The sequence below is a fragment of the Pelophylax lessonae genome (genome assembly GCF_965119305.1).
Source record: "Pelophylax lessonae genome assembly, chromosome: 9".
NCBI lineage: Eukaryota > Metazoa > Chordata > Amphibia > Anura > Ranidae > Pelophylax > Pelophylax lessonae.
Genome location: NC_138776.1, coordinates 109,695,582 through 109,719,230, shown reverse-complemented (window position 1 = coordinate 109,719,230; position 23,649 = coordinate 109,695,582). Strand labels below are relative to the sequence as shown.

The following is a 23,649-nucleotide window of genomic DNA, read 5'->3' as shown; positions in this document are numbered from 1 at the left end:
AAGCAGCAGACAGAAATTGTTAAAAAGAAAATTAATGCTGCGCTACGGTGATACGTGATGTATGTACCCAAGGTGCTGCTGTGCATAAAAATCAAAATGATTTTAAAAGTGTAAGTGTAAAAAAGACAGCGCAGATTTTAGTGTATAATACTTATAAAGTGCTCAATGTGCTAATAAATTATAGTATTGGTTAGGGCGTGTAAGGTATAAACCACATATAATCTTGAATGAACAAGAAGAGTATATAAATAAATATAAAATGTAAAAGTCACTTAACATATATATTAAAGTGCAAATCACCACCTAATATAAAGTGCAATTCATAAATAAAGAGAATAAATAGCATATAAAAGTCCAAATAGCAAAAAAAGTCCCAAGATGCTATAGCCAGCAAGTGGCAAGTGAAGGTCGTTTGATTGAAAGAACAACCCGAAAAGGTGCTCAGGTGCTGGAAATTATATGCATGCGGCAATGGTGTGATGTTAGTGATCCTCTCCCCTAGGTAATTGACACTTACCGGACAATGTGGACCCTCAAACCTTATAGCATAAGGGTCTCACAGGCAAAGTCCGGCATATAATCCGGGTAAAGTGCTGTAGATGTACGAGCTCCCTATGCAGTCTCACCGGATGGTCACCATATGCAAAGGAAAGAAGGAATCCCAATAGCGTAATATTGCTTAAACAGTAGATTTATTGGTCTCAAACAAAAGAAGAAAACTCACATTTTAAAGTAGTTAAAACAGGCACTGTATGGAACGGTAGATCCCTGGGATGACGGTGCGCAGCGGGGCTTGGCTCCGGCATGCGTTCCACCGCTACCGGAAGTGACGTTTCCAAAGGGCTAGTAGCCGTAAATTGCATCGACGCGTTTCGCCTCCCACTGGTCGTTATCAAAGACGTATTTCCGGCTACAGGACGGGTCATCTAATTTATACCCCTCCATGTTAGATCTAATTGTGCACTTCCTGCTTCCTGTTGGGTGTACCTGGCCTCATGTACACCCAAACAGGAAGTCGTCACAGGTACTGTTTACATACGGCTTAGTATAAAACAATGTAAACTTCCATAAAATAAAATTAGTTTTTTATGGAAGTTTACATTGTTTTATACTAAGCCTAATTCACATTACAACCCTCCAAAGCTCTGTTCCCTCCAATTTACATTACAGCCCCTGCAGCTCTGCCCTTCCATTAACATTACCACCCCGGAAGCTCTGCACTATCCCCATGTTCACATTATCACCCATGAAGATTTGCATCCCCATTCACATTACCCCCCCCATTTACATTGTAGCTCTGCCCCCCCCCCCCATTCACATTACCCCCTCCCCCCCCCAGTTCTTTTTACATTGCAGCCCCTGCAACTCTGCCCCCCCCCTGCAATTCAAATTACTGTCCCCCAAATTTACATTGGAGCTCTGCCTCCCATTTACATTACCACCCCCCCCACCTCTGTTCCCCCAATTCACATTAAAGCCCCTGCTCTCTCCTACCTTATTTGGGCAAGGAGCAGAGAGCAAGAGTAAAGACAGCTCTGGATGAAGGGTGGGATCGGCAACTGAGTTAACCACCAAGTGATTGGTTGCTGGGACTACCCTGCCCCCTAACAGCCAATCACCAGCTGATTAACTTCAAAAGTTTACCTCCAGCAGCTCCTGCTCCCCATCCTAAGCAGCTGTGCCTCCCAGTCTCTATCTAGCCTGCCTCTCCCCTATGCTGTGATATCGACAGCAGCGGCGGAGGTGAAGAAAATGGCTCCTAAATGGCAAGACCGCGGCGGGCCAAAATGGGACAGGTCTGGCCTGTGGTCTGCTATTTTGGGATGCCTGCTATAGAGGGATATACTTTGTTCATAGTTCACGCCTGAGCTTTACAACCATATTAAAACCACTTAATCAACCACTTTAACATTGACAAATGAAGGTTGGGGGGGGGGGGGGGTTGTCGCGCAGTATGTAGGTGAGCAATTATGAAACAACACGTTAGATTTTTTTATTCCAAATGTAAATCTTAAATGCGTGATTTAGAAGGGGCCCTCCACCTAAGTGTGGATACAGATGTGGCTTTGTGATCCTTGGGCCCTTTTGGGATGAACACTAGCGAAACATATTATAAGGTGTACATGCTTGGGCAATGGAAAGGTTGGACATGACCGAATGGGGAGGGTTTGGGGGATTTTAATGCCCCCCCCCCCCATGTAAACGCCAATTGGGTGGAGAGGATGGGATCCATGCATGATGAAGGGGGGGGGGGGGGGAAGAGACTGCACTGCCTCAACCCTCTTGGGCATGGAGTTCACCAGAGCGTCACAGGTTGCCACTGGAGCCCTCTTCTACTCCTTCATGACAACATCACAGTGCTGGTGGATGTTAGAAACCTTGCGCTCCTCCATCTTCCGCTTGATACCCCACAGATGCTCAATAGGGTTTAGATCTGGACACATGCTTGGCCAGTCAATCACCTTTACCCTCAGCTTCTTTAGCAAGGCAGTGGTTGTCTTGGAGGTGTGTTTGGGGTCATTATGTTGGAATACTGCCCTGCGGCCCAGTTTCAGAAGGGAGGGGGATCATGCTCTGCTTCAGTATGTCACAGTACATTTTGGCATTCAAGGTTCCCTCAATGAACTGTAGCTCCCTAGTGCTGGCTTCACTCCTGCAGCCCCGGACCATGACATTCCCACCACCATGTCTGACTGAAGGCAAGACACACTTGTCTTAGTAATCCCCAGCTGGTTGCCACCACATACGCTTGACACCATCTGATCCAAATAAGTTTATCTTGGTCTCATCAGACCACAGGACATGGTTTCAGTAACCCATGTCCTTCGTCTGCTTGTCTTCAGCAAACTGTTTGCGGGCTTTCTTGTGCATCATCTTTGGAAGAGGCTTCCTTCTAGGACGACAGTCATTCAGACCAATTTGATGCAGTGTGCGACAAATGGTCTGAGCACTGACAGGCTGACCCCCCACCCCTTCAACCTCTGCAGCAATGCTGGCAGTACACATATGTATATTTCCCAAAGACAACCTCTGGATATGACGCTGAGCACATGCACTCAACTTCTTTAGTCAACCATGGTGAGGCCTGTTCTGAGTGGAACCTATCCTGTTAAACCACTGCATGGTCCTGGCCACTGTGCTGCAACTCAGTTTCAGGGTCTTGGCAATCTTCTTATAGCCTAGGCCAGTGATGGCAAACCTTGGCACCCCGGATGTTTTGGAACATTTCCCATGATGCTCATGCACTCTGCAGTGTAGTTTATCATCATGGGAAAAGTAGTTCCAAAACATCTGGGGTGCCAAGGTTCGCCATCACTGGCCTAGGCCATCTTTATGTAGAGCAGGCATGTCCAAAGTCCGGCCCGTGGGCCAATTACGGCCCCCGGGCTGCTTTAATATGGCCCCACAGGTAATTTGGAAAAATACATTGGCATCATTCATTACTTTTTTGCTGCCATCATTAATCATCATCGGTGGGTTCATATAGCGTGTATATGTAGTTAACCCTTGTGTGACTGATTAGGGAGAAGGCATGCTCCGAATTGAGATGAATACATTGTAAAATCTCAGTTCATGTCAGTTGGTCTAAATCAGTTATCAATATATTTGAACACAACATGTATACTTGGTTTTATGTTCCTGTTCATATTTTTTTTTTTTTTTAACTTAAAAGTTGACAGACAACCTTTATTACCAATAATGTAATGTACTTTACAATGTTCCTGACATATTTCAGCTTCCTGGATTTCTTTTCATCTGGCCTTCAGATATGAAAGGCAGAGTGATTTGTTTACATTTGTTATCCATGTAATGAAATGAAAAGTATGCCGTTTGCAAAAAACTTTGCATAAAATAGTTAGTTTGCATTTAATTTTAAGAAAAGAATGTCAGGTAAAATGGTCGGCCCTCACGCATGTTCACTTCATCAAATCTGGCCCTGTTTGAAAAAAAGTTTGGACACCCCTGAGGTAGAGCAACCATTCTTTTTTTTCAGATCCTCAGAGTTAATTTGCCATGAGGTGCCAAGTTGAACTTCCACTGACCAGTATGAGAGAGTGAGAGTTACAACACCAAGTTGAATACAGCTGCTCCCCATTCACACCTGAAACCTTATAACACTAATAAGTCGCATGACACTGGGGAGGAAAAATGGCTAATTGGGCCCAATTTGGACATGTTCACTTAGGGGTGTACTCCATTGTTGCTAGCGATTTAGACATTAATGGCTGTGTGTTGATTTTGAGGGGACAGCAAATTTACACTGTTATACAAGCTGTACACTCACTACTTTACATTGTAGCAAACTGTCATTTCTTCAGTGTTGTCACATGAAAAGATATAAAATATTTACAAAAATGTGAGGGGTGTACTCACTTTTGTGAGATACGGTATGTGCTGTGTGGGATGGAAGGAGATCTGCTGAGTGCCTTGGCAGCAATGACATCGGTCCTGTGGACACCTACTAATAGGATATTGATGCCCTTCCGATCCTTGTCGATACTGTACACTGCCCTTCTGACCCCTGTAAACTTCCCCTAAAAACTAAGGGCTCTTTCACACGGGCGGTCCGATCAGATCCGCCCGTCAGTTTTTTAGGCGGATCCGATTGGATCCTCCATGTAGCTCTATGGGGCAGCGGATGTCAGCAGAGACACCCGTATCCGATCCTGTCCGTGAAATCTGGATGGATGGAAACCCTATTTTTCCATCCGTTCAGGTATCGGATCGGATGAGAGCGGACAGGCGGTCCGCTCTCATCCGAACCCCCATAGAGAGCAGCGGGGGCTGTGACACCTCCCTCTCCGCACTGCAAGCGGAGACGGAGCTGTCATCCGCCGGCTCAGCGGGGATCGCGGATCGTTCCCCGCTGAGCAGCACGGATCCGCCTACGGAGGCGAACCGTGTGAAAGAGCCCTAATTGCCTCTGTACACTGTCCCACAAACTGCTGACAACCTATCCCTGGCCCCCCCCCCCCTACACTTCAGACAGGCTAGATCCAGGCCTGTTTTAAGAAATACTAAAAGTACAAATGTACCCACAGTCAATCTTTTCACACAGTACTAGCAATTTTGACATAAAGATAGTTACAGAACAAAGTCAGAGACCATACTGTATTTGGTCGGAATGCCTGTCAGCAGAATTGGTTTATTTTTTTTCTAAATGTTGCCCCAAGATTGAAAGCAGTGAATCCAACTTTTTTTCAAAAATCATTTCTCTGAGTCCTAAATTCAGGAACAAAAAAAAAAAAAAAAAAAAATTAAGAACCGGCTGGGGTATAAATACATGTCGGGAGGTGTATGCCACCCTCCTGAATCACTGCTTCTTCTTTACAATTTAGATTTTTATTAATGTTGGAAACAATATCTTTTGCACACTTTTGGCACTGAGAGAATCGCAGCTCTCATACAGCAGTTGTCTTGTCATTTGCCCATCCCTTCTCACAGAATACAAAGTATTCCATGAATGGAAAGGTAAGGAGAAGGAGCAGAGAGGATGGTGTCGGTGTAAGAGGGCTGCAAGTCTTCAGTCAGGAGTACTTCCCAGCATCACTGAAGTTGTGAATAGCAAATAACAAACCGTCGAGAAGGCATGCACCCAAAGTGTTTAAAATTTTTTTTCCTGGAATACTTCATTTTAAAAGCCATCTGTTACAAAGTAAACAACTGCTTTAGAAATCATTGATAGAAAAACACACTACTAATGCTAGGCCAGTGATCTCCTTGATAGTAAAGTTGAATTTTTCCAAACCCACTGCCCTGTTGCTAGTATGTGAATTGTGAGTATGCCACTGTTTGCAGTCATAGCCTTCCCACACAGCAAGTAGTTGCTTTTTAACAGACTCCCTTTGATCATGGTTAGTGAGATTAATCAATAGCAGGATTGCCATTTCGCATCTACGTACTGTGGGCAAGATACAGCCAAAACACTGGGCCTTTTGTGTGCCAAGCATACACAAGAGAAGTCTCACCGTCGTCCAGCATTCATCACACTGCTTTCTTCCTGAGGAGAATTCAGCCGTTTCATATAAACCTGTATACGTGCATTGCAGATCATAAGATTTTTCACTGCATTCAATATTTGAGGTTTCTGAGTGCTGACTGATAACAGCTTGCAGATTCCTTCCCGCATACGAACTTCAAAGTCTAGCTTTTCTTGCATGCAGCTGTCCTAGGGAAAAACCAATAAAATTATTTCATTAGTACATAAGAAAACAAACAATTTGAGTAACACAAACATACTAATGTAGAGATTAAAGGGTTACTAAACCCACATCAGTAAAATCAGTCTGTATATACAGTAAAGCATGCTTGTTATAAGCATTGTGGAACCTAAGAGGGCCAATCAGCACTGCCCAAACAGAGGGTCAGGGGCCCTGCATCCTGATAGGACGGTCCGGGCAGAATGAAAAAAAAAAAAAAAAAAAAAAACTCCTTCTACAAGGGGGTTAGAAGTCAAAAAAGACTGCTATATATTGCTGATGAGAAAAAAGTATATAGCAGTTTATATTTACTAAATAATTGCATTTCATTGTTCTGTGTACTGTGGGAGACCAGATATAGTGAATGCAAAGTCATGGGTTTAACAAAACATTTGAAGATGGTAATTATTTTTTTCCATGACTTCCAAAAAAAAAAAATAAAAAAAGGAATTTGTATCTTTTTTTCAACTTGGTCCAGGCATGCAATCCTGCAGCTCTGCAATATGCCTGATTCACACCTCACAAACGCCATGTCTTTCGTGGGACACGACAGGGCAGCCTATTCATTTCAATGGGTTTTCCCATGTGCGGCAAATGCACCAAAGAGGCTCCTGCACTTTTTTGGGCAGAGCTTGGCACATTTTGCTGCATGCAAAAATTTATGGCACCGCAAGTGCATAAAAGTATGGTTTTGCATGCATTTCTGGAATGCCCAAATATGAATGGGGTCTAAGGAAGCACTTGGCAATGGCTGTAAATTCTAGTAGCCATGTCGCCACCCATAGGCTACCATGGCCCATCTGTTGTTGCCGCTCCCTCCTCTCCCTTTAAGCATTTACTGATTGGACACAGGGGACCTGGGGCTGTGGGATCAAATGAGTGGACCGGAGCAGATTAAAAATAGGCAAGTGTACATATCTTTTATTTTTTTTTTTTTTTTAATACAAAAACAATCTGACCAAAGGTTTATTTACATCTGAAGGCAATGAGAGGCAGCACACATTTTAATGCATTGTAATAATAAGCTCATTCCATTGAGAAGGGAGGGTGCTAAAAAATTGGCTCACCAGTGCATATTGCAAGGGTTAAATGCTTGTTTCAGTCAGGGGAAGTTAGAAAATGCTATTTTTGTTACTCACCGTAAAATCCCTTTCTCAGAGTTCATCGACAGGCACAGCTCTTCCATAATTCTTGACCACAGGGTCAGGAGATCACTAGGCAAAAAAAAAAAAGCATGGCCTATGGGTGGTCCTAGCTGGTAGCCAACCCCTCTCTGCTATAAGCAGCTCAGATACTCACAAAGCAGTACAAAAAGGGGCGAGTGCTGTGTCACTAAAAGGGCACTACCTGCCTGGAGTTTGCATGTTCTCCCCGTGCTTGCGTGGGTTTCCTTCGGGTACTCCAGTTTCCTCCCACACACCAAAGACACGCTGGTAGGTTAACTAGCTCCTGTCTAAATTGCCCCTAATATACAGTACAGACCAAAAGTTTGGACACACCTCATTCAAAGAGTTTTCTTTATTTTCATGACTATGAAAATTGTAGAGTCACACTTCAAGAGGTAGTCACCTGAAATGGTCTTCCAACAGTCTTGAAGGAGTTCCCAGAGATGCTTAGCACTTGTTGGCCCTTTTGCCTTCACTCTGCGGTCCAGCTCACCCCAAACCATCTGGATTGGGTTGAGGTCCGGTGACTGTGGAGGTCAGGTCTTCTGGCGCAGCACTCCATCATTCTCCTTCTTGGTCAAATAGCCCTTACACAGCCTGGAGGTGCGTTTGGGGTCATTGTCCTGTTGAAAAATAAATGATGGTCCAACTAAATGCAAAGCGGATGGAATAGCATGCCGCTGCAAGATGCTGGGGTAGCCATGCTGGTTCAGTATGCCTTCAATTTTGAATAAATCCCCAACAGTGTCACCAGCAAAGCACCCCCACACCTCCTCCATTCTTCAAGGTGGGAACCAGGCATGTAGAGTCCATCCATTCACCTTTTCTGCGTCACACAAAGACACAGTGGTTGGAACCAAAGATCTCAAATTTGGACTCATCAGACCAAAGCACAGATTTCCACTGGTCTAATGGCCATTCCTTGTGTTCTTTAGCCCAAACAAGTCTCTTCTGCTTGTTGCCTTTCTTTAGCAGTGGTTTCCTAGCAGATATTCTACCATGAAGGCCTGATTCACACAGTCTCCTCTTAACAGTTGTTCTAGAGATGTGTCTGCTGCTAGAACTCTGTGTGCCATTGACCTGGTCTCTAATCTGAGCTGCTGTTAACCTGCGATTTCTGAGGCTGGTGTGTCAGATGAACTTATCCTTCGCAGCAGAGGTGACTCTTGGGTCTTCCTTTTCTGGGGCGGTCCGCATGTGAGAGTTTCTTTGTAGCGCTTGATTGTTTTTGTGACTGCACTTGGGGACACTTTTAAAGTTTTCCCAATTTTTCGGACTGACTGACCTTCATTTCTTAAAGTAATGATGGGCACTCGTTTGCCTGACAGAATACAAATTCTAAACACAATTCAGTAGGACTATCAGCTGTGTATCCACCTGACTTCTGCACAACACAACTGATGGTCCCAACCCCATTTATAAGGCAAGAAATCACACTTATTAAACCTGACAGGGCACACCTGGGAAGTGAAAACCATTTCAGGTGACTGCCTCTTGAAGTGTGACTCTACAATTTTCATTTGAATTAGAAGGTGTGTCTAAACTTTTGGTGTGTGTGTGTGTGTGTGTGTGTGTGTGTGATAGATAGAGATATATATAATATATATATATATATATATATATATATATATATATATATAATAAAAAGTATAAGAATGTGAGTTAAGGACCATAGATAAGCTCAGTGAGGACAGGGAATGATGTGAATCTGCAAAACCTTGCGGTTGAAACACCTATCCGAGGATGCTAAACTTGAGACAGAGAACCCTGATGTTGGAAAGCCCAGGAGGCACTAATCACCCTAGTAGAATGTACCATAACACGGAAGGGAGGAGACCATCCCTTGATGGCATAGGCTTGGCAAACTGTCTTCTTAAACCAATGAGAAATAGTTGCAGAGGAGGGTATAAGTACCAAAGGGCACAGCGTTTTTCTCGGCAGCCCCAATAGGATCCCCAATTTTTAAGGTTTTGGGCACCGACAGTATGAGTGCAGACACCAGCACCTAACGCATAGAAATTGTCCTCTCTATCCAAGGAATCAGTGCCCACTTCTTGGGTCTAGGGAAAAGGCAGAACCGCTGCTGCTAAACCAAAATATGGCTTGGAATCATCTGAAGGGGAAGGGGTGGGCAGGGGGAGTTTATTTCAAGCCTTGCATCCGAACATCACTTCCATCCTTGAGACAACTCGAGGACTGCCGACAGTATGTCCAAGGGGATAGAAAGCCCTGCGGACCCTGCCACCTCGACGAGGGGGTCTTGTGGAGCAACAAAGCTCCTGAGATAGATAGATAGATAGAGATATATATATACACACACACACACACACACACACACACATACATACTCCTAGACCAGGCACTGTGGGAAACTGACGCCACCGGGGGGGGGGGGGGGGGGAGCATGCAGAACTAACCAGCAGCCAAGGCTACCAGGAAGCAGATATGAGATCCGCTGTGCTGGAGAGGGAGGTCACTCAGAGGAACACGCCAACAGGCCTTGAGCCAAGAGGAAAAAACATTGCCTGCCAAATCCCCCCCCCCCCCCCAAACCAGAAAAATTGAAATGGGCGTCGCTACCCCACAATGGTCTCCGGTAAAAAGACTCCCAAAAAAATGGGTGCCTGTTGAATAAGGGTAGGCTAGACTACCCAGGGGCAGATCCCCCATTAAAATAGTCACCATTGGCAAAAAAGCCCACCACAATGCAATTCAGACCACACCAAAATGGCCTCCATGGCAACAAAAATATAGCCACCAGTCCAGCACATGGCAGGGGTGCCCCAGGAGAGCAGAACTCTGAGCCCACACAGAACAGAAGAAGCCCTGCTCTCCCCAGCAATTACAAAGTAACTTGGGAAGAGGACTGGGCACAGGACACCCAGGCCTGGAAGGGAGGAGGAGACCCAGCAGAGCTGGCCACTACAGGAGGACCTTTAGACCACCGCCGTGCCCAGAGGGGGCGGGGGCCCATCTACTTACCAGTACAGCAGAGGTTGTGGGTATAAATCCCAAGACAGACCCCCCCCCCAGGAGGGCTGTTGGCCAGGGTAACACCGTGACATGGACTCAGATGCACGATCATGTGTGTCCCTGCAAGACATTTAATTTGCCAGCTGTCCCAGTCCAGGATGGGGCTGTCACAGCCAACCCAGCTCATAGCTAAGGGTCTGCATGCACTACCTGGCCAGGCTGGGGATTACTGGATCTAGATTATTCAGCCTGTCGCCCACAATTTGATTGAACATTGTGGCAGGGGAAAAAAAAAAACTATGGAGTCATAGATTCCAGCAGGGAATTAGGTCTTCATGCCTACACTTGGCATAAAAAACTGGGCTGTTTATAGCAGACAGAGGGTTGACTACCAGCTAGGATTGCACATAGGCGTTGCCATGTTCTTTTTTTTCTGCCTTGCGTCCCAATCCCGAAGGTCGCACTATAACCCTGTGGTCAAGAATTATGGAAGAGCTGTGTCCGCCAACGAACGCAAGAAAAATCAGATTTACCCTTAAGTGTGCTGCTATCATAGGAAGGTTAACTATGTTTGGGGGGTGGTTAAATGCTTGATGATTAACATGCCTGTTCTCCTTACAAGACTGGCACACATGCTTTGTTATGGTTCGCTCACACCAGCATGCAGGAAAAAAAAAAAAAAGGACTTAGATTTTTTATTCATTGAAATGAGCAAAGTTGGGCACAGGTGCATTTAAAAAAAAAAAAGGGGGGGGGAGCAGTAAAACATTGCACATCTTGTGCACAACATACACCAGCCAGCAGACAATCAGAGGAATTCAATAAAGCATTTGCATCCAAGAAATCTTGTGCTATTCTAAGGAAATATAATCCAATGCCATAATATTAATGATGTGCATATTGGCAAAACATTAAACAATAAAACTATGAGTATGGGCTCTTTCACACGGCCGCTCCGCTTGTCCGCAAATCATCCTATTTTTTTGCGGATGATTTGCGGACATAATGTAAGTCTATGGCACTGCGGATGTCAGCGGAATACCATCCGCTGACATCCGATTTTCTTCCTTTCAGTTCTGTTCCATTTTTTGGAAGGGAACAGAACCCTATTTTTTCATCCGTTCAAAAAACGGAAAGGAAGGAAAATCGAATGTCAGCGGTGTCATCCGCAATGCCATAGACTTACATTATGTCCGTATATCATCCGCAAACTGATGGGGATGATATGCGGGCATACGGAGCGGATGACACAAATGTCATCCGTTCCGTGAAAAAAAAAAAAAAAGTCCCGCAGCGGACAAAAGCAGCGGAGCGGCCGTCTGAAAGAGCCCTAAGGCTTCATTGTACACGGGACGTTTGAAAACCTCTCCTGAGCGCTGGAACTTACCAGCTAGCAACCGACAGTTAGGGCTGGTTCACATTGGTGCGTTGTGGGAACCCTGCAAATCTACTGCCTATGCGAACTGCTGGGAGTGTCAATACAAAGTTAATGACACCCCCAGATTAGCTCGCATATCGCAATGCGAACTGTCAATTCGGACAGGAATCGGATCGCGTAGGTGTAAACACCCATGCGATCTGATTCTGGTGCAGACCAAAAAAAAAAAAAAAAAGGGTCCTGCACGACTTTGGTCCAAATGCGATGCAAATTCAGCAAAACAATCTGTATGGCTGAATTTGCATCACATAGACATCGCATGTGAGTTGCATAGCAGTGCGGTGTGAATCACATGCGATGTCTGACATCGCTATAGCGTGAACTGTGAAGTGATTTTACATTGTAAAATGGTCAGAAATGTATCCCCATTGAAAACACCTATAAAAGAGACGCTTAGAAGTGATTTATTGCGTTTAGACGTGTTTGCACGCTGTTACAAGCATTTGGCGTTTCAAATGCTAACTTCCGTCTGAATGCATTTTTTTGCCTTTAAAAAAAAAAAAAAATGCCACTAAACTCAACTACCTCCAAAAGTCTCAGTGTATATAAATGACAGAAGAGTTCAGGGGCTGCTGAAAAAAATGCCCAACTGCTCCTAAATGTCCATTTATCAGCAGCAGTGTACATGAGGCCTAAAATGCAATCCTGATCATAAAAGTGCTTCTAAATGGTTCCAAACTGTGCAATCCTGTAGAACAGGGGTGTCAAACAATTAAATCGCAGGCCTCATCAGCATGCCCTGAAAAGGGCCGGTTGTATCTGTAAGACTAGATGTCCAGAGCATTCCCTACCCTTACATAAGACATCAAGAGCCTCTCCACCATCAGCTGTTGAGTCCCCCACCCTCCCTTACATCACAGTGCAACCCCATTGCTTTGTCCTGCTGCTGCTGGGAAGAAGCTGGAGGCAATGCTGGAAAGTAGAAAGTACAGGATCTGCAGGAGGATCAGAGGAGGGCTGAAGCTCTTCTGCAGCTGCGGGGGCCACATGAAATGGCCTTGAGGGCCGGATTCAGCCCTTGGGCCTTGTGTTTGACACGTGTGTTGCAGAACATTTGTTGCACCTATAAATCTGTAACGACTGTGTCTCAAAATAAATACAAAGATGCTTTTGTTATAAAAAAAGAAATAAACACAAACAAAACTAGTTTTGTATCAACACCAAGTCTTTGCAAAACAAAGTCCATATAAGTGAACTTCCAGATAATCCTATTCTTTCAGCGTCATTTTACGCAGCAGTATTATTGCACCAAATTCAAAAATAATTACCCCCAGTTCATAGATAACAAAACTGAATAAATCTGAACTACGGGACGAGCCACTATTGTCTAAATACAAGAGCCAGGTGTATTCTTCTTTGAGCCTGGGTTTACACTGGGGTGATGCAGGAAACTCTGCGAATCCTGTGCGGTTTCCCGCATCGCACCTAAACCGCAGATGTTTCACAATGACGTCTGCGAACTGCAGGGGTCAATGTAAAGTTAATGACACCCCTAGATCGATTTGCAGATCGCAGAGCGAACTGTGAAATGGTACAGGAATCGAATCACATGGGTGTGAACATCCATTCAAATCGGATTCCAGTGCAGAACAAAAAAAAAAAAAAAAAAGGTCCTGTACCATTTTGGTCCAAATGTGATGCAAATTCAGCAAAACCATATGGCTGAATTTGCATTGCACAGATATCGCATGTGATCTCAGCCACGCAATGTGAATCACATGCGATGTTTGTGTTCGCACCGGTGTGAACCCAGCCTGAATATTGGTGTGCTTTGTGTATTTCTTCCAGATCTGTGCAGTAATCCAGTGAAAAGCTTTCCCTCTGTATTAGCTTCTTGTAAGGGCCATTTCATACGCATCAGTTTTTGATGCGCTTTTGGCGTTTAAAATGGGGGAAAAAAAAAAAAAAAAACCCATGAAAAGTATATTCCCTCAAATCCTATGGCAGTCTTCAGACCAATGCGCTGCAGGTGAGGTGCATTTTTTAGAAGTGCTGCATGATGCAATTTTTTGGTGAATGTTCACATTGGCAGGATTTGACATGTGAAACCCCATGCCAAATCGCAGTCTATTGCCAGAAACGGCAATGTCCCAATCGGTGCAGCGCCGCACCAATTTCCAAAAGTAGTTCCTGTACTAATTTTGGCAACTCCAAAGTCGATTTCAATAGACATCTGTGCAGGAATCCAAACAGAGGTCATTCAAATCGCTCCCAAAATCACACTAAAATGTGGGTTTGAAATTTCAAACCTGCATTTAGTATGAACGAGGGTTAAAAAAAAATTGTAACAAAAACGCCCCTCAAATTCATGGAAAATGCATCAAAAGTGCACCAACTGGATTTTTCTGGTGAATTTCCAAGTTTAGCATGTGAATGTTGGGAGTTGGGAATCCTCAAATCGTACCAAAACAGGTAAAAACACGTTATTTTACAAAACACACACACACAGAGCATTTTTATAAGTGCACCAGCGTGGCACTACAATCCCCAGCATGCCATTGTGATCCCAGGCTTCCATGCTGTGTCTGTACTGAATGAACCAATGCTGTATACATACAGGGAGATTGCACTGCACACAGCACAGACAATAATAATAGACGGAGCTGTATCCGTGCACGGACAGGCCAGATTGCAGGCGGCACTCACTTCCTGTGCAGGGAAGACGGCGCTCTCCCGGATCTTCTTCCTCTTGATCTCCATCCCCAGGGCGGAACACTTGGACACGGTGGCCCGGTAACGCTCACTACGACGGAACATTTGAAATTGGCGCCGCTCCTCTCCGAGCTCCGTCTGCTCCATTGTTCCAGTGACGTCACCCATTCAGCTGGACATTCGAGACCCCGCCTCCCACAGGGCGGACCGTACCACAGTGCAGTGATTGCTGTGAGCTCCGAGAGAAAAGAAAAGCATTTCATTCGTTATATGGCTTACACCCCCCTCTGATTTTATGTGGGACCTTCCTTCTGAAAAGTGAAAGAGATAAACTAGTCAGCAGAACAGGTGGAAGGGTCATCGAGGTTCACATTATCACCTGTCCAGTATTACCTGTATAATATTACCTTTATATTATCACCTGTCCAGTGTTACCTGTATAATATTACCTGCCCAATATTACCTGTATAATATTAGATGTATATTATCACCTGTCCATTGTTACCTGTATATTATCACCTGTCCAGTATTACCTGTATAATATTACCTTTCCAGTGTTACCTGTTTAATATTACCTTTATATTATCACCTGTCCAGTATTACCTGTATAATATTACCTGTATATTATCAATGTCACCTGTCCATTGTTACCTGTATATTATCACCTGTCCAGTATTACCTTTATATTATCACCTGTCCAGTGTTACCTTTATATTATCACCTGTCCAGTGTTACCTGTATAATATTTCTTTTATATTATCACCTGTCCAGTGTTACCTGCATAATATAACCTTTATATTATCACCTGTCCAGTGTTACCTGCATAATATAACCTTTATATTATCACCTGTCCAGTGTTACCTGTATAATATTACCTTTATATTATCACCTGTCCAGTGTTACTTGTATAATATTACCTGTATATTATCACCTGTCCAGTGTTGCCTGTATAATATTACCTTTATATTATCAGCTATCCTGTGTTGCCTGTATAATATAACCTTTATATTATCACATGTCCAGTGTTACCTGTATAATATTACCTTTCTCACCTGTCCTGTGTTGCCTGTATATTATTACCTTTATAATATCACCTGTCCATTGTTACCTGTATATTACCTTTATATTATCACCTGTCCAGTGTTACCTGTATAATATTGCCTTTTATTATCACCTGTCCATTGTTACCTGTATAATATTACCTTTATATTATCACCTGTCCAGTGTTACCTGTATAATATTACCTTTTATTATCACCTGTCCATTGTTACCTGTATAATATTACCTTTATATTATCACCTGTCCAGTGTTACCTGTATAATATTACCTTTTATTATCACCTGTCCATTGTTACCTGTATAATATTACCTTTATATTATCACCTGTCCAGTGTTACCTGTATAATATTACCCTTATATTATCACCTGTCCAGTGTTACCTGTATAATATTACCTTTTTATTATCACATGTCCAGTGTTACCTGTATATTATTACCTTTATATTATCCCCTGTCCATTGTTACCTGTATAATATTACCTTATATTATCACCTGTCCAGTGTTACCTGTCCATTGTTAGCTTTATATTATCACCTGTCCATTGTTACCTTTATATTATCACCTGTCCAGTGTTACTTGTATAATATTACCTTTATATTATCACCTGTCCATTGTTACCTGTATATCATTACCTTTATATTATCACCTGTCCAGTGTTACCTGTATATTGTTACCCTTACATTATCACCTGTCCAGTGTTACCTGTATATTATTACCTTTATATTATCACCTGTCCATTGTTACCTGTATATTATTACCTTTATATTATCACCTGTCCAGTGTTACCTGTATATCATTACCTTTATATTATCACCTGTCCAGTGTTACCTGTATATTGTTACCCTTACATTATCACCTGTCCAGTGTTACCTGTATATTATTACCTTTATATTATCACCTGTCCAGTGTTACCTGTATAATATTATTAGCTGTACACTGTTACTATCCATTATTTTCTATCCACTTTTATATATATATATATATATATATATATATATATATATATATATATATATATACAGTGGGTACGGAAAGTATTCAGACCCCCTTAAATTTTTCACTCTTTGTTATACTGCAGCCATTTGCTAAAATCATTTAAGTTCATTCTTCTTCCTCATGAATGTACACATTGCACCCCATACTGACAGAAAAACACAGAATTGTTGACATTGTTGCAGATTTATTAAAAAAGAAAAACTGAAATATCACATGGTCCTAAGTATTCAGACCCTTTGCTCAGTATTTAGTAGAAGCCCCCTTTTGATCTAATACAGCCAGGAGTCTTTTTGGGAAAGATGCAACAAGTCTTTCACACCTGGATTTGGGGATCCTCTGCCATTCCTCCTTGCAGATCCTCTCCAGTTCTGTCAGGTTGGATGGTAAACGTTGGTGGACAGCCATTTTTAGGTCTCTCCAGAGATGCTCAATTGGGTTTAAGTCAGGGCTCTGGCTGGGCCATTCAAGAACAGTCACGGAGTTGTTGTGAAGCCACTCCTTCTTTATTTTAGCTGTGTGCTTAGGGTCATTGTCTTGTTGGAACGTAAACCTTCGGCCCAGTCTGAGGTCCAGAGCACTCTGGAGAAGGTTTTTGTCCAAGATATCCCTGTACTTGGCCGCATTCATCTTTCCCTCGATTGCAACCAGTCGTCCTGTCCCTGCAGCTGAAAAACACCCCCACAGCATGATGCTGCCACCACCATGCTTCACCTTTGGGACTGTATTGGACAGGTGATGAGCAGTGCCTGGTTTTCTCCACACATACCGCTTAGAATTAAGGCCAAAAAGTTCTATTTTGGTCTCATCAGACCAGAGAATCTTATTTCTCACCATCTTGGAGTCCTTCAGGTGTTTTTTAGCAAACTCCATGCGGGCTTTCATGTGTCTTACACTGAGGAGAGGCTTCCGTCGGGCCACTCTGCCATAAAGCCCCGACTGGTGGAGGGCTGCAGTGATGGTTGACTTTCTACAACTTTTTCCCATCTCCTGACTGCATCTCTGGAGCTCAGCCACAGTGATCTTTGGGTTCTTCTTTACCTCTCTCACCAAGGCTCTTCTCCCCCGATAGCTCAGTTTGGCCGGACGGCCAGCTCTAGGAAGGGTTCTGGTCATCCCAAACGTCTTCCATTTGAGGATTATGGAGGCCACTGTGCTCTTAGGAACCTTAAGTGCAGCAGAAATCTTTTTGTAACCTTGGCCAGATCTGTGCCTTGCCACAATTCTGTCTCTGAGCTCTTCAGGCAGTTCCTTTGACCTCATGATTCTCATTTGCTCTGACATTCATTGTGATCTGGAAGGTCTTATATAGACAGGTGTGTGGCTTTCCTAATCAAGTCCAATCAGTATAATCAAACACAGCTGGACTCAAATGAAGGTGTAGAACCATCTCAAGGATGATCAGAAGAAATGGAAAGCACCTGAGTTAAATATATCAGTGTCACAGCAAAGGGTCTGAATACTTAGGACCATGTGATATTTCAGTTTTTCTTTTTTAATAAATCTGCAACCATGTCAACAATTCTGTGTTTTTCTGTCAGTATGGAGTGCTATGTGTACATTCATGAGGAAGAAGAATGAACTTAAATGATTTTAGCAAATGGCTGCAATATAACAAAGAGTGAAAAATTTAAGGGGGTCTGAATACTTTCCGTACCCACTGTATATATATTATTACCTGCTCATTATTTCCTGTCCATTATTACCCGCTCATTATTTCCTGTCCATTATTACCCGCTCATTATTTCCTATCCATTATTACCCGCTCATTATTTCCTGTCCATTATTACCCGCTCATTATTTCCTGTCCATTATTACCTGCTCATTATTTCCTATCCATTATCACCAGCTAATTTGGCAGACTGCACAACTCCTACAGGGGTAAAACCCTTTCATCTAATAAAAATACACATTTTTTGGGGGGATCTATTACATTGGGTGCAATCTGTTGCCTCAAGGGGGGAGCTCCCCTAAAAACTACCGCAGGTGCATCTAGCAGGACTGGGACCAAGGCCCTGTCACTCTTAAGAACATCCCAATGTTTTTTAAGTATGTTTTTAACCACATAATGGTGTACATTTAATAAACAGAGAAAAGCCGTGATCCTGAGGATCACGACTGATCTCTGATGAGTTACCGTTTAAGTTAGCTGAGATGAGGAGCAGAGAACATGTTCTTCTCATCACAGTACATGACCGTTCTGTCACAAACGGCCAGTTTAGAAAAGTGAGATCTGAAGATCTCACAGCCGTTATTCTGAAATATCTCCATTCCAGATTCTCCAGCTCAGAGGTGGAGAATCAGGGGGAGAAGCTGTGTGATTAGAGGAAGAAGACTTCTTTCTTCTGATATATCAGCACAAGTGGGTTCAAAAAAAAAAATATATATATATGCATATATGGTATGTATGTATGGGTGTATATGTGTGTGTATATATATATACATATATATACTGTATGTACTGGTGTGTGTGTGTGTGTGTATATATATATATATATATATATATATATATATATACTGTATGCACATATGTATATACACTGTATGTATATATATATATATATAATGTATATATACTGTGTGTGTGTGTGTAGATAGATAGATATTCAGTTAATTTTCATGTGTCAGAACATGTCATTACGAGTGCTTTTAAACTTTGGTTTCACTTTTTAAACTTGGCGGCACTGTAATCTCACAAAATCTCGTGAGATTACAGGCAGTCCACCCAGTTATACAGGGATCACGGCCGTTTTCAGAGAAAAAAATTCTCCTCTGATCACCCTTTGAGAATTGAAGTTCTCGACCACCTAAACTGGGTGCCAGAGTTGATAATTTTTCTCTGAGAATTGCCGAGAAGTGAACTGAGAGAAAACTTCTCAGTTTACTAAACGTACACCCATGTTGAGTAGAATAAGACGTGAAAAAAGAAAACTTGGGTGAAAAATTTGAGGAATTATGTTTAGCTAACTGAGATCAGGGGGCTAAGATGTCAGATCTATCTCTATTACCTACTTCATTAATAACCAGTTTGAGTTATACGGGGTCATAACCCTTCTCCAAAAACCGTTTCTTCAAGGCATCCGCCTCTTGAAAATATTGCTCACGGAAAGTACAGTTCCTCTTTATTTGTAGGAACTAGGGATGAGCTTGAAGTTCTAGTCGAAAGCTAAGTTCAACTCGAACATTGGTCGTGCGATCGTTCGTCGAATGATGAACAAATGTGCTTCTTTGCGGGAAATTTCGAGATCCCATAATGCACTGCGCGCGCACAACGTGCAGCACGTTATGTGATTGGTAAAAGCATGCACCCTGACCTCATGCTTTGGCCAATCAAATGATCTCTGCCATGATTGGACTAAAGGCAGGCTGCCTTTAGCCAATCATGGCTCAGGGGCCAAGTACACGGCCCACACTACATAAAGGCTGCCCGCGCAAGCCGTAGTGTGATTGTGCGGGCGAGGAGACGGAGAGGAACACGTTTGAGACAGGGCGAGAGTAGCTTTTTTTGGAGTTTGTCAGACAGTGCAGAGAGACATTACTAGCAGTGTAGGGAGGGACAGAAACCTGTTTGAGGCAGGGAGAGAATCGTTTTTTTGCAGTTTGTCAGACAGTGCAGTGCCAGTGAGACATTCCTAGCAGGGAGGGAGAGAGATTTCTCATCTATAGGGCTATCGATTACATCATATCAGTGAGAGTATTGTTAATCGGTCACTTGCGTACATCCTATAAGCAGCACAGCTCATCTACAGGGCTATTGGTTACATCATATCAGGTCACTGAGTATCTATTGGTCAGTTGCATATACCCTATATTGATCTGTATCAACATCATGTCCGAAAGGCCGACAAGGAGAGGCCGATGCTCACAGGCCACGAAAAGAGGGCAAGCAGCCTCTGTGTCCATTGTGAAAAGGGGTGGTCACAGTCGACATAGTGCATCCTCTGCAGGCAGGGCATGCCCGTCCTTTATTTCTGGTGCTGCCTGTGCTATTCAGGCACAACATGTGGAAGAGTTGGTGGAGTGGATCAATAAGTCTTCCTCATTCTCCTCGACACCCACGCTCACAGTAGTTTGCCTTCCACCACAGCTACCAAAGCGGCCCATTCCACAGGCTCCTTCTCCACAGCTACTCCTTCTGTCGCCCCCACCATCATGCACGGAGGAGTCACCTGAACTATTCGATCATAGTGTCAGTGACATGCTGCTGGAGAAAGCTGTGATGTTGGCTCCCAGGTTGAGGAAGGGAATAACGTCAGCCTAGAGAGAGGGGGTGACAATGACGGACAAGAAACCAGCAGTCATGTTGCCACAGCTGAAGCATATTGCCAAGTTTGCTCCAGTGACGAGGAGAGAGGGGATGATGAGGTCACTGTCTGTACTTGGGTGCCTGACAGGATAGAAGAGGAGGAGGGGGGGGATGAGGAGGATGCACAACTCCAATGGGGCAGGATGTGCTCCAGGGGCTGCCATAGCAGTAGCCATTTTATTGCGTTACAGCACAGAGCTCCACAGGTACAGGCTGCTGCAAACTCACCTCGGACTCACAAAAGTTCATTAGTGTGGGCTTTTTTCAGCACGTGCAGTAGACTGCAGTGTTGCTGTTTGCAACATCTGTTTGAAGTGGATCAAGCATTGCCAGAACACCAGCTGCTTGGGCACCACATGCTTGACAAGGCATATGACGACCTGCCATGCAGTCCGTTCGCAACAGCACCTGAAAGAGGCACCAGATCAAAACAAGCATACATAACCTTGCTCCTCATCTGTGATCTCTAACCCTACTATACCTCATGCCTTCTCAAATACCAGCATTGAGAGGGATGATGGTATAGTAATGAGTGCCACAGAGACTTGCACCCAATCTGCTAGCAGTACACCACAGCTTGATTTGAGCAGCAGGCAAATTTCATTATCCCAGTTTTTGAACCATAGAAAGAAATACTGTCCCAGCCATCTACATGCTCAGCGTCGTAATGCTAGCTTGGCCGAATTGCTAGCATTACAGTTGCTCCCTTTTCATCTGGTAGACTCTGCTCCCTTTCGCAATTTGTGGAATGGGCTGCACCACAGTGGCAGGTCCCAAAAAGGCATCTCTTTTCGCGTAAGGCCATTCCGGCTCTCTATTGTCATGTGGAAGGTAGTGTTTTGGCCTCGTTGGACAAAGCGGTCAGCAGGAAGGTGCACATTACTGCTGACTCTTGGTCCAGCAGGCATGGACAGGAATGTTACATTTCTTTCACGGCACACTGGGTAAATCTGCTGTCAGCTGGGAAGGATGCAGGACAGGGTTCGGTGTTGCAGCTTGTTTTGCCACCATGCCTCCAAAAAGCTGGTGCTGGTTCTGCCACATCTGGCTACTCCACCACCTCCTACTCCATGTCCTCTTCTGCTCAATTGTCCTCTGAAGCAGCAGTGCTCCCTAGGCGTTCAAGGGGCTACGCAAGCAGTCAGGCTAAAAGATGCCATGCTGTGCTTCAGTTGGTCTGTCTAGGGGATAGGAGTCACCCCGGATCAGAGATTTTGTCAGCTCTGCAGGGGTAGGCTCAGAGATGGTTGACGCCATGACAGCTTGAGCCAGGAATGGTTGTATGCGACAATGGCACCAACCTCCTCTCTGCCCTCCGACAGGGACACTTGACACATGTTCCATGCTTGGTACATGTTCTGAATCTGGTGGTGCAGCGTCTCTTGAGCAGATACCCAGGCTTCCAAGATCTCCTGAGGCAGGCAAGAAAAGCCTGTGGCCAATTTCGCCATTCGTTCAATGCCAGTGCTCGCTTATCTGACATTCAACGGGAATTCAACCTGCCCACCAACCATCTCATTTGTGACATGCCCACCAGGTGAAACTCAACGCTGCAGTGGCTGCACATGCAGCAGAGGGCCATCAATGAGTACCTTTTTGAGTATGGCACAGGGTCAGGGGAGCTTGGCTTTTTTTCGCCACGCCAGTGGCTTTTGATTAAGGATGCATGCATCGTCCTGTCACCATTTGAGGAGGCCACAAGGATGGTGAGCCGGGACGATTCATGCATCAATGACACTATCCCACTAGTCTACATGCTGGAGCACACGCTGCGTGAAATCATGGACAGGGCACTTGCGGCAGGAGGAAGAGGAGGACTTCCTTTCCGCACAAGGCTCCCTTATGCAGATATCATTCCTGCAGGGCCACAAAACACGGAAGAGGAGGAGGATTTCAGCAGCATGGATGTAGAGGATAGCATACAGCAGTCTTCAAGGGATGGTTTTGATTCCCCAGAAACCCCAGGAATTGTATGTGGTTGGGGAGAGGTTGCTCCTGCTGACAATGTCATCCTTAGTGACCCAGAGGACTCAGAAGCTCATGCCTCCTCCAACTTATGTTGCATGGGCTCCCTGATTTTGCAAAGCCTGCAAAAGGACCCGAGGATTTGTGCTATCAAGGAGAGGGATAATTCCTTGTTGGCAACCCTTCTTGATCCACGTTACAAGGGTAAAGTTGCAGAGCTCGTCCTGCCTTCCCAGAGGGAGCAGAGGATGAAACATCTTGAGGAGGCCTTGAAAAAAAATGTGTGTACCACCTTTCCACACACTGGGAGGTCAACATTCTCTGGATGTGTTTCTGAGGCATCATTCAGCCAAAGGAGGAGCAATGGAGAAGGCGGCCGGCTGACCGATGCCTTTAAACAGTTCTTTAGTCCTCAGCAGCACCCAGGGCTGTTTGAAGGATTAAGCAACCATCAGCAGCATCTCCATCATACAGTGGGGATCGAAAGTTTGGGCACCCCAGGTATAAATTTGTATTAATGTGCATAAAGAAGCCAAGAAAAGATGGAAAAATCTCCAAAAGGCATCAAATTACAGATTAGACATTCTTATAATATGTCAACAGAAGTTAGATTTTATTTCCACCATTTACACTTTCAAAATAACAGAAAACAAAAAAATGGCATCTGCAAAAGTTTGGGCACCCTGCAGAGTTAATATCTTGTACTGCCCCCTTTGGCAAGTATCACAGCTTGTAAACGCTTTTTGTAGCCAGCCAAGAGTCTTTCCATTTTTGTTTGAGGTATCTTTGCCTATTCTTCCTTACAAAAGTCTTCCAGTTCTTTGAGATTTCTAGGCTGTCACGCACTGCTCTTTTAAGGTCTATCCATAGATTTCCAATTATGTTGAGGTCAGGAGATT

General features: G+C 44.0%; 1 protein-coding gene across 1 annotated transcript in view; it reads right to left on the bottom strand.

Moving 5' to 3' along the window:
- The window catches only part of RTKN2 (rhotekin 2), a gene marked incomplete at its 5' end in the record, with an annotated part of 154,299 nt that extends 139,723 nt beyond the window's left edge, over window positions 1-14,576 (bottom strand). Inside the window, 2 exons of the mRNA XM_082268252.1 lie at window positions 5,970-6,169; window positions 14,424-14,576. Of these exons, the coding sequence (XP_082124378.1) occupies window positions 5,970-6,169; window positions 14,424-14,576 (353 nt within the window). The remainder of the gene's footprint in view (window positions 1-5,969; window positions 6,170-14,423) is intronic.
- Window positions 14,577-23,649: the final 9,073 nt, after the last annotated feature.